Raw genomic sequence first — 12341 nt, 5'->3', positions numbered from 1 at the left:
CTTAAGGCCTGTTTAATCTACTGGAAACTGTAAGTACCCATTGTTTTGACGTAATTGATTATTCAGGTAAAAAAGCATTTTCTACGTCTTTTAGAATAAATCAGAATGGTGTCTTTCTGTATCCTTTCCCAGAAGAGGAGACCTGGATTATCCTCTAACTTTGATGTTCGGCCATCAATAACCTGCATAGCAAGTACAGGTACCCGAGAAAGTTACTACCCTCCATGTCTAAAAGCTGGTGGAGGCTGAGGGTTTATCTTTGACCATAGGTTAAATTAGCTGGGGGCAGGAAGGTAAAACATCAAAAATCACATCAGGAGACGAAGATTTATCAGAGGAGGTTTATATAAAGGCTTAGCTCTATCTTCAACTACTGCAGTACAAGAAATTCAAAGTAAGTTTTATTTTTATTAATATATGTTTTGAGATTGTCTTGGAGAGAGGAGAAACTTTTTTGCTTCTAAAACAAACATTTTGCTTCTTCTAAAATGGTTAATCCCATTTATAGTTTTCCTAATTTCCATACTGTTAGAGAAACTTAAAAAATTATGAGAATATCTGTGGTAGCAGTATCTCGTTTTCATTCTTTGATAGATGGTTTTTTATTAATTTAATGATTAAAAATAATTTTGTTTTATCAATAAAAATATTTTGCTAGATATAATTTGCTAAACTTTAATAGTAAATTGTTTATTTTGTTTTGAGTGTTTTAAATATATCTTGTTTTGTTTTAGACATGTTAATAATACCACACAAAGGGAACGGTGTCTTTCTGCATCCTTCCACAAAAGAGGGGACCTGGATCATTCTCTGACTCTGATGTTTGGCGATTGGGGACCTGCATAGCATATATGGGTACCCAAGGAAGTTACCACCTTCTATGTCTATTAGCCGGGTGATGCTTAATCTTTGACCAAGGGTTCAATCAGCTGCAGGCAGATGAATATGCATCAGGAGACAAAGATTTATGATAAATGGAGGATAGCATGACATAGTTTAGCTCAATCTTGTATTTCTAAACACTAGATTACAAGGAATTAAAAGTAAGTTTTATTTTTTATATTAATTAATATATTATAGATAGAAAAAAAATCTATTTGTAATAGTTTTTGGTTTGTTGAATCAAGTTGTTAAATAAACCTAAAAAAATTAAAGTACACGTAAAATGAATTAATTTTGAATTTAGTTCATTTTAATTTTGATTTACTGGTTGCCTATCCTTTACAAAAATGTAATACCGTTAAGAACAATGTTAATTTCTTTTTCATTTTAGGAATACGTCAGGTTTGCGTCAGTTCATTTACAAGAGTATTGAAAAACTGTGGCGACAAGAGTTTTTGCGACACGGAGTTATTTGAATGGTACTTGGCAACACGGCACTGCAAATACTGCGACACTGGCTGTGTTCAAACAATTTTCACCTTTAAAAGATGTAAGTTTTTTTTGTAATACAGTATTTTCTAGTAATACCACATAGAGAAACGCGTGTATGTCCCCAGATTGCCTTTAAAAGACAAAAACCTTTTTTATTATTCACGTTTTGAGTAAATATAATTTGCTAAACTTTAATAGTAAAGTGTTTATTTTGTTTTGAGTGTTTTAAATATGTTTCATTTTGTTTTAGACATGTTAATAATACCACACAAGAGAACGGTGTCTTTCTGCATCCTTCCACAAAAGAGGGCACCTGGATCATTCTCTGACTCTGATGTTTGGCGATTGGGGACCTGCATAGCATATATGGCTACTCAAGTAAGTTACTTAGTATAGTGCTCCATATTTAGATATGTATATTTGGTATTTTTTGGACCATGCAGGCAAACTAGTATTTTCTACGTCTTTGTCGGTGTTAGTAAAGGGGGCACCTAATGCTCAATAATTATCTATAGTAATACTTTCAGATAAAATAAAATAGTTTTACACACACGTTTCATACAATATACACTGTGACTGTTTCTCTCTACAATTTCCTGTCTCACAATGTACCGTTTGTGTCCGGGAAGGGTTCATAGTTTCATAGTTGTCGATTTTCGAAAGAAATCAGTACATTTATTTTAGTTCTGGCTTAGTACTAGTATTCTTATGTTACACAATTGCACAAGAATATAAGTACAGACTACCTAAACATTTTTTTTAATCATATTTCTTTGAGGCCGTTCAGAAAATTTTTCTGCTGGGATGTTTAGTAAATATTGTTTGTATGATGGAAACAATATTATACAATTATTTCTGTTTATAGGTTGTACCATAAACCTGTTCCGTAACAACTGCAGCTGTTATTGGTACTCCTACTTACTTGATCCTCCTGTATATTCCCCATTGAAGATATAGAACAGAACGCGGACTTGCGATAGGAACACTTCGTTTTGATCACACTGATCTCATTTTTTTAATTCTACGATTTTTTTTATGTAAAATTTAGATAAAATGATTAAATTCTGTTATTTGTACATACATTCTTAGTACAAACGCAAATGTTTTTACATAATTTAAGTTAAAATTTAAATATTTATATTTTTAAAACTAGTATCTCTTCAAAAATATATTTTAGTTAATTCTAGTTGTAAAAAATTACGGAATTTAAAATTATCTAAATTTTATTTATTGATTATTTGCAGTGTTAACACAACCGGTTCAATTTCATATTTTTATTCTTTGTTTCAGATTGCTCCAGAGTTCCACAGCCCACTTGAGCAGCGAACCAACCATAGGCCTATTCCGATCTCCGAAGAATATTCGATGATATGTTAATACTACTGCACGTTGTATTTGTAAAGCTGTAATATATACCCACTACGATTATACTTATTGTCATGAATAAATTTATTATATGTACAAATGTATTTTATTTTCCAACCTAGGTATATCAAAAAATATTAAGCTTAAATAATTAAAAGAATTTGCAAAGCCTGAAATACATAAACGATATATAGTCCTTCGAAAATCAAAGTAAATTCAGTTGTCCCCATAAAACACACGAAAATGGGACACCCTGTACACAATATTTAATTTCAAATGGTATAAAGTGATGCCAACCAATCCAACAAATTTACAGTCAAAAATAATTCTGACCTTCTTGACAAAATGGTGAAGGTTTTTTTTTTTTTTTAAATGCTTTTTAAAAAAATTTTAAATGATGCCACCAAATTTACAATCAAAAATAATTCTGATCTTCTTGACAAAATGGTGAAGGTTTCTTTTTAAAAATGCATTTTTAAAAACTAATAAATAAATTAATTAAAATACTTGACCAACGAGAGATTTTTTAGATTTTTTTTGAAAAACGTAAATATCGATAATAATTTGGAATTAAAATATTAATAATAAGAAAGGGTAATCTGGGGATTAATGAAACAATAAATAATCGAAAGGTAAATATTTATTTAAATTAAATGATACAGATGTAATAGAATATAACCATATAATATATTGTATTAAATACCGTATGATCGAAAAAAAACGGTGTCCAGTTGGCTGGGAAATGACGATTGATGACATTTTCCATATAAATTGACAGCGATCTTAATATCATAGCCACGCTGACGCCGTTTTTTCTCGATCATAGGGTATTTAATTAAAAAGGCTTTAAATCTCTACTAGAGAATATACAGTTTGTGATGTTTTTGAACAAACTAACATAAGTGATGTCTGCTAGCCAGCTGAACGTTCGAGGATCTTGAAGAGATATTTTTATATACACTGAAGACCACTAGTAGATATAAAAAGCATTTTTGGTAAACTCTGTCTCTAATAGTTTCTGAAAAATTAAATTAATTTTTGTAAAAAGGTCCGATTAAATTTATATCTCCGAAACTAAAGTTCCAAAAAAATTCGTAATATATCTAGAAATTCATTTACCCACTAGTAGATATAAAAAGCATATTTGGTAAACTCTGTCTCAAAGAGTTTCTGAAAAAGTTCCGATTAAATTAATATGTCCGAAACTAAAGTTCCAAGAAAAGTCATAATATATCTACAAATTCAGTTACCCACTAGTAGATATAAAAAGCATTTTTGGTAAACTCTGTCTCAAATAGTTTCTGAAAAATAAAATTAATTTTCTAAAAAAGGTCCGACACTGAAGACTGAAGACTACTATATAAATAAGTACAAATAAACACATCAGTCTTTAACGTTTATTGCATTATTTAGGCAAATTCAAAATCTTCAGAACATTTTTTATGGATAGCCTTCAGCAAGTATGCCCTTAGTTTACCGTAATAGTCCCGTATACTGGAAGATCCAATTGATTAAAGCTGTAAAAGAAATAACACTTATTAGAAAACATCTAAATTTAATGAGCGGTTTCGTGTATTACTGGTTGCATACCTAATGCTCTATTTAAGATTTCTAATTCGAGATCAGGCACTCTAATCTTTTTAATACATACAGAAAATGGTAATTCATACTTTAAAAATAATTCTGAGTGAGTCAAAAATAGTGTCAAACTAAAGTTGTATATTTTTAAAAGGAATGCTATATTTTTTATTAGCTTAGTGGATATACCATTAAATTTCCATTTCAAAAATACCATATTGTATTCTATACCGAGTGATTTTTGAAATACGACCATTTTTAGAATAATTTTTCTGCACATTTGTGAGTTACACTGAACCAGAGACTAAACATTATGGTATTTTTGGACTACAGATTAAATGGCATATCCACCATATAAAAGTTAAAAAAACGTTGCAATTTTTCATACCATATAATATAAAAGATTATTGAAAAAAGTTGAGTTTTTGATAAATTATATTTTAACTTGTGAAAGAATTTTCTTCCTAATTTGATATTGCGAAAAGATTTTTTAATGACTTCTGAATAGAGATACAGCAGATATTGAATTATTTACTGCAAAAAAAATTACCAAGTATGCGCGGAAGGTAAACGATCGGTAGAACAGTCATCTCTATGAATTTGAAACTTTTGAACGACGTTCATCCCCTCAGAGCACCAAATCCTTGAAGGAGCACTTTGCGAGATCCAGTGGCAAACTGTAAGAATATGTCTCGGTCACAGCCTAATCAAATGTCCTCAAAAACTTTGAATCTGTAAAAAGCAGAATGTAAGATTACCACAGAGAAAAAAACATTTCTTTTTACCTGTAGAGACACATTTATGATATTCGGTATTGGCTTAAAAAATCATCTCGTTGGCCTTCAAAATCACCTTCGTATCTTAGCATCAAAGCTGTAAAAGAAACGAAACATATTAGAAAACATCCAAATTTATAAAATAATTTCGTGTATTTCTGGTGGCATATAATTACTACAAAAAAGCTCCATATAAGGTCCAAAAAATTAACTTACTCATAAAAGAAACATTTTTAAGCCCTTAATGGTTTATATATTTTAAATCTACATTAAATTTCCTACAATTCTCCAAGTTTTTATAATTTTATCGCTATGTTTATTATTTTCCTGAGTGCCTTGAAAGTCGCTTCGTTGAATCAGTTAAATTTTGCAAGGGTCCAAAAAAATTAATTTACTCATAAAAGAAAAATTTTTAAGCCTTTAATGGTTTATATATTTTAAATCTACATTAAATTTCCTACAATTCTCCAAGTTTTTATAATTTTATCGCTATGTTTACTATTTTTCTGAGTGCCTTGAAAGTCGCTTCGTTGAATAGGTTAAATTTTGCAAGGGTCCAAAAAAAATAATTTACTCATAAAAGAAAAATTTTTAAGCCTTTAATGGTTTATATATTTTAAATCTACATTAAATTTCCTACAATTCTCCAAGTTTTTATAATTTTATCGCTATGTTTACTATTTTTCTGAGTGCCTTGAAAGCTCTGCTTTGAATGCAATGCAGATTACTTTTTAAAATTTAATTGCAGATTTCTTTTTTTAAATTTAATTTGTAGTTCTAAATCCGTGTCATAGATGGCGTACCAAAATGTTGTCCTACACATGTCCTACATAGTTGTCCTAATTTTTTGTACGGAAGATTTCGTTCTGTCAAAGTTATAATTCTAGTTAATTATTTTATGGTGTGGACCTTTGGTTATTTATATGGGTTATTTATAACACAACATAGTTTTTGTATTATTAATATATACGCCAAAAAATGGACGAAGAAAAAAATTTGTTAATATCACTGATTTTTCCTGAAGGTTATACAAGTAAAATAAAAATATCCAGTATACTTCTGGTTATATAAATTTCTTATTATTTTCAGTTGAAGAGGATTATCAAGCTAATTTTAAAAAGTACTTATCTTTACTAGGAAAATACAAAGTCGAAGAATTATTAAAAGAACCGCAACATGTAAATGTGGAGTATAATAATATTCAAGACCAGACTCAAGATTTAGCAGTAACAAATTATAAAACGTTTATTGAAACGTCCGAGTGCTCTAAGGAACTTTTTAGCCAATTTAATATGATCGAACATAAACTTAACAACCTATTAATTGACATCCCACAATTTCAAGAAAAATCTACCAATTTTAGTAAAGAAACGGGCCAAATAAACCATTTAAGAAAGTTGAATTCCTTAACTCTTACAAGAAATGCACAATTGCTAGAAATTTTAGAACTGCCCCAATTAATGAATTCTTTTATAAATGATGGATTATATGAAGAAGCCTTGGAGCTAGTAGCCTATGTTAGAAAATTATGTACAAAATATAGTGACATTCCTATTTTTAAGGTATTTAAAACATATTTTTTAATGTTTTTTGTTTACTCTTGACTTTTAGAGTATTCTTAAAGATGTAAACGATGCATGGTTTTTAATGTTACACCAGTTATTGTCTCAGTTAAAGCAAGATTTAACTTTATCAAAGTGTATTCAAATAGTGGGTCATTTAAGACTTATGGAGATTTTTACAGAATTAGAGTTAAAACTTAAATTCTTGCAAGCTAGAGGATATTGGTTGGAACAATGTTTAAAGTATATTCCTAGAGAAGATCGTAATTTATCTTTATTTTGTTTTATCCAATCACTTTAGTTTTCCTTTTTGTAGCTACACACCACCTTAAAAGGACCATAGAATTGACAAGAGTAAATTTATTTAATATAATAACACAGTACAAAGCAATTTTTAATGAAGATTATAGTCCAATAAATTCAATAAAGAGTGATGTAAATGAGAACAACATATTTTACTCTTGGATTAATGATAGAGTAATTTTAAGAAATCATTTAAAATCTTTTAATTTATTGTGTACTTTTAGATATCTGACTTTTTAGTTACTTTAGAAGAGGACTTGAAATACAGTGTTTTAACAGAAGCTATTATGGAACAGTGTATGTATTTTGGATCATCTTTTGGTAAAGTGGGCTGTGACTTCAGATTATTATTAATTCCAATATTTACTAAACAAATTAGTGAAAATTTTAAAGCCTCTATTTCAAAAGCACTGACCACTTTCGGAAGAAGTATTGAGAACTTTACATTGATAAATAAACACTTGCCAAATATTCCTTGGAGAAATAAAGATGGCGATCCACTTCATCCTCCAGATAGTTTGTTGGAGTTTTACCCCTTAGCTGAATATTTAAACAATGTTTTAAGAACCTTTAATGCATTTAGAGTTTTTGCTCCAATAACTCTTCTAAATGATGTGACAAATACCCTGGAAAATTCTTTAATTGCGATAGCAAAATCTATAGTAAGATTACATTCACAAGAACAACAGGCCTTTACAAACAATTCAAAGGACGCATTTACAAGACTCTGTATGACCTTTTCTGATGATTTAATTCCATATATTCAAAAATGCATTCACACAATTTTTCCATCTAATAAAATTGCAAATAAATTAGGTGTTAGCATTCAAGTTTTGGAAGAAGAGAATATCTCATTTTTAAGGAGAGACTTAATAGTTGATTGTATTAAACATTTTTTACCTCCCAAAGTTGAACCAAACTTTGATACAAAAGAATTTAATCAGAACAAATTAAATACAGAAAACTTGCATGAACCTATTCAATTAGATGGTTCACCTGAGGCTTAAACTTGTTACTGTTAGATATGTTATATATTAACAATGTGCTTATTTATTTATGTATTGTTTTTAAATATATAAAATAAACTTTGTTATAGTAAGCATGCTATATTTATGTTTCTAGTTGCCACAATATTCTTTTTTTATTTTTCCATTGTTCATGATGTTAGGGTTTACCAAAATAGTTTTTCATATAACCAGTTCATTAATTTCTTATATGATCGCATATTGATACAAATTTGAGTGTTTTAAGTTAAGGTTATTTCCAAATTTTAAAAGTATTTTTAGATATCAAATTTTTACAAAAAATTTATTGGATATTATTAAACAAGGATATTATACATTATACAGTGTGTTTGGTTTGATTTAAAATATATCCATAATAATATAATAAAAATCCATCAAATATTCCGTTAAAAAAACTATAGAAAATTATTTTTTTTTATAATGGAAACATTTTTCTTTTAGTTTATTTGCTGTAAAAAAAATGTTAAAAATAAATGTACTTAACTTTGCTTTTTAAAAATTCTTTGATACTGAACAATACTTAAATTGTTGGCTCTCCAAATATAATTTTGATTGATAATTGAATCCGCCGCGCCGTCCCGATTACAGTTCATGTTGATCGCATTAAAACAATATTGAAATGGTGATTTTGTCATAATATTTAAGTATGTTAGTTTTCTATGACACTAACATAAATTCTATGACTATTTTTATATATTCTATTTCTATGACTATGACATAAATTGAGATTGATTGACGTATTCAATTGTTTTCGGTCACTTCCGGTTTCACCGGAAATGACTACAATTTTTAAATGGCACCCTCGGTATTTTTTTAATTTATTCGATAGAAAATGACACTCCGAATCGAATGACATATCATGTCAATTTTTGACATAGTCAGATCGTCACTCAAAAACAAATTATATTTTAAATTTCATTCTAGAGTACCATATGGCTGTGTTAAAAACACTAATTTTTAATCAAAGAGCCTTGGAACAATAGATTTGATCGTCTAATCGAACGAGGGTGGCTCATTAGCATATTTGGAAAAAGCATTTTTTTAAAAGCATTAATTTTGAGTCAAATTGTCGTTATGAACCGCACGTTACAATTTCAAATAAACCATATGCAAAAATATCAAAAGTTGACATAATATGATATGTCATTCGATTCAGAGTGTCATTTTCTATTAAATAAAGCAAAAAAATACCGAGGGTGCTAATTCAAAAATTGTAGTAATTTCCGTTGAAACCAGAAGTGACCAAAAACAATTGAATACGTCAAACAATCCCAATTTATGATATACTAACATACCAAATATCGTTGTTTTATCCGAAAAAATAAAAAAGTTATATAGGGGTGAGCCACTTTTGAGACGCACCCGGTATACTATGAGAGGATAAAATATAATTGGCAATATTAATGGTATACTTTTTTTAATCAACTAGGGATTAAATGTTTTATGAACATCTTCTAAAATTAAAAATTATTACTATATAACTATGTATATGTAATACCAATCCATCAGTTGTTTTACGATATTTTCCGATAGGGGCAGCACCAAACCTATTGCAAGTTGAATGATTTTTTTTTCAGGACAATATTAGGTTGAGGTGATAATTTTTTTTGTTAATCCTTTCATATTAGAATTCTTTTTTTTATATTAAATAGTTGGAGAGATTTTATTATTTATTGAAAAAAATTCCTACACACCAAACATTTAAAACATAAATTTTAAACAGGTTTTAAAAAGTTTTAGACAAAACTTTTAAAACATATCAACTTCGATTCCATAAATGGCTAAAATTTGAAATATTCAAATTTGTATCTAAATAAGATCCTAAAAAATCTTTTAATAAAGCAGTTGTGGGAAAACCTACACATAGATCACATATACTTCTCTTGATACATTTAAAACCACAGTTATACTTATTTTTACAAATAATTAACATTATATTTTTACATCAAGTTGCACGTTTCATAGCTTTTTTAATTATTGTCCAGTCTTCCATTATATCTTGTGGTTTAAGCATATACACAATATAGGGTCCAGAAACTGTAACAGCTTTTTTTCTTGACGTCGACCTAGATCTAGCTCCCCATTCTCCCCCCTCACCCCACGTAATTTCACTATTTTGCTTGTCCTCTTCCAGCTTTCGAATAGTATCCATTAGTTCGCTATAGTAATAATCGTTTGCTAAACATTTCTCACTTTCAAAATTTTGTAAAGCAGCTTGCTTCTCGGCATCATAGTGGTTGTTAATGTTTTCGAGGCGAAGCTGTTTCAAAATTCCAGCTACTTCTGTACGAATCCGTTTTTGTTCTTCTAAATGTTGCAGAGGAATAAGATAATCTGGTGATTTTCCTGACTTTACTTCGGCTAATTGTGTTTCGACTTGCTGAATTCTCTCTCTGTACAATTGCTCTCGAAGCAGACTAAACTGATTTTCTAAATCTTGAACGTGCTGTATTAACTCGGTTCTTCTCGTTTCACATTCTCCTTCATCCATATCTGAACTATCGTCTGAATCGGGTTCATCTTCGGAAGACTCCCGATTACCCTCATTTTCTCTGCTTGAATTTGATCTTTCTGACTCATTTCCAGATATTTCGTTATCACTCATATCTAATAATGATAAAAACAATAATTAGACTGTGTATAATAAAACATTTTTAGTTACCTTTTAATAAAACAGATTTTGGACAAACTACAACATAAACAAAAACAAACATGAAACATATCAAAGAGGTTAAGTTGTCAATCATTTGTCAATAGTTTTTTTCTTGGCCGTATAGCCCTGGCAGCTCAGGCCGTAAAGGTCGCTACCTTCTATATCTCTGCCATCAATTGATCATACTTGGTAGGGGTCAAGGATGGGGATGGGTAGAGTCCAATAAGGGCGAATCGATATTGTCGATATCCTTAATCTGTCGATATCGGTAATCCCATCGATACCAGGGCTGTGCAGAGTTTGGAGCCAAGTCAAAGGCCAAGTGTGACAGCGCGGGAAAAAGGAATGCCTAATAAGTTCAAACTTAGCTCCACTTGGCTCCACTAACCTGTGCCACGAACTAAGTTGTCTGTGAAATATATCTTATGTTATACGTTATATCCACACCCTTGATCCGCACGTTATATCCATGTTTTTCTTTGCCTTGTTTATACGTATCGTATATTCTTAATAAACGGGTTAAATAAGTGCGCGTTCAGGGACGGTCAGTCTATGTCAAACAGTCTATTTTTAATTTTTACCTTTGAATAAAAAAAAATTACACACAAATACGGCCAGCCGATATCTTTCTTGATCTTTTGATCATGAAAGCGCTTTGTGCTCTGTTCCATGAAGGCGCACAACAAGGACCAATAGCCATGCGCCATGCACGAAACACCAAATGGTTAAAACAGTGCCTTCTATTAAAAGATCAGCCTTGGGGCGAGATTTATGACGTCACGCTAGTTAGATATAACGGATTAATAAATATGTTGTAGAATACATGGAAAACATAATTATTCCTCAGATTTTTGGTTTGTATTTTAAAAATGATATAGTTTAAATAAAATATACATAATATACAGTTAATAACTACAACATATATACCTATTTATAGTAATAAATACTTTGGCAAATAAACTATGAACCATACAAATGCAGCAAATGTTTTACGATGTACAAATAGTGTATAGGTACATAACATAATGGGTAAAATGTAAATATATTTTAAATTTTGGGGTTTGAAAATCGATCTAATTTAACAAAAAACATTCAATATCTAATAATAGTGATGTATTATTATTTGCATTCACAAAATTTATATGTATATCTTGCAAGTATCAATCTTCGAAAAATTATATTTACAAATAATACAATATTATCTAAAAAAGGCGTCAGCGATGGCTATGAAATGAAGATCGCTGGCATTTTATATGTAAAATTATTCTAAAATTTTTGATTTTCTTGGGATTTTTAGGTTCGGGAAAAACGCTGATTTAAGTTTTCATTTGGGTTTTCATTATTTTTATTTGGTTTAAAAAAACGTTTCGGCTAACTATAGCCTTCATCAGTGTTGTGTCATATGAGAAAAATAGTGTCGAATATAATCCAAAAAATTACATATACAATATAATTCACACCTCATAATATTTACTGCAATTAATAAACTAATATAAACTAATCAAAACATGACCACATATTTTTTAAAATTATTATTCTTAACACTAAAATTATCTACATTGACTATGGAGTACGCAGTACGCAGTAAACATTATGTGCGTGGTATGAATATTTTATATGTAATTTTTTGGATTATATTCGACACTATTTTTTTCATATGACACAACACTGATGAAGGCTATAATGTTAGCCGAACCGTTTTTTT

General features: G+C 29.5%; 2 protein-coding genes and 1 long non-coding RNA gene across 4 annotated transcripts; 1 reads left to right on the top strand and 2 right to left on the bottom strand.

Moving 5' to 3' along the window:
* Nucleotides 1-4122: 4122 nt before the first annotated feature.
* Nucleotides 4123-5190, bottom strand: LOC115888235. Its single transcript, XR_004051224.1, has 3 exons — nucleotides 5103-5190; nucleotides 4868-5049; nucleotides 4123-4256 (listed from the first exon to the last, which is right to left on the bottom strand). It is a non-coding gene; the product is annotated as an uncharacterized LOC115888235 (long non-coding RNA).
* Nucleotides 5191-5904: 714 nt separating this feature from the next.
* LOC115888236 (conserved oligomeric Golgi complex subunit 8) lies at nucleotides 5905-8065 on the top strand. 2 transcript variants are annotated; one of them, XM_030907892.1, is made up of 5 exons: nucleotides 5905-6126; nucleotides 6183-6655; nucleotides 6705-6918; nucleotides 6972-7132; nucleotides 7183-8065. In XM_030907892.1, exons 1-5 carry the CDS (start codon nucleotides 6072-6074, stop codon nucleotides 7963-7965), a joined length of 1686 nt encoding a protein of 561 aa, XP_030763752.1. In that variant the 5' UTR covers nucleotides 5905-6071; the 3' UTR covers nucleotides 7966-8065. The 2 variants fall into 2 exon arrangements, with proteins under 2 accessions (XP_030763752.1, XP_030763753.1); XM_030907893.1 differs by having other exon boundaries at nucleotides 5918-6117.
* A 1578-nt stretch (nucleotides 8066-9643) lies between these two features.
* Nucleotides 9644-10777, bottom strand: LOC115888264 (breast cancer metastasis-suppressor 1-like protein-A). The gene is made up of 2 exons (XM_030907931.1): nucleotides 10646-10777; nucleotides 9644-10590 (listed from the first exon to the last, which is right to left on the bottom strand). The coding sequence occupies exons 1-2, from the start codon at nucleotides 10728-10730 to the stop codon at nucleotides 9929-9931; spliced, it is 747 nt and encodes a 248-aa protein (XP_030763791.1). The 5' UTR covers nucleotides 10731-10777; the 3' UTR covers nucleotides 9644-9928.
* Between the last annotated feature and the right edge of the window lie 1564 nt (nucleotides 10778-12341).

This window comes from Sitophilus oryzae, unplaced genomic scaffold, assembly GCF_002938485.1.
Source record: "Sitophilus oryzae breed Bouriz unplaced genomic scaffold, Soryzae_2.0 scaffold_690_pilon_pilon, whole genome shotgun sequence".
NCBI lineage: Eukaryota > Metazoa > Arthropoda > Insecta > Coleoptera > Curculionidae > Sitophilus > Sitophilus oryzae.
This window is presented reverse-complemented; position numbering and strand designations above follow the sequence as displayed.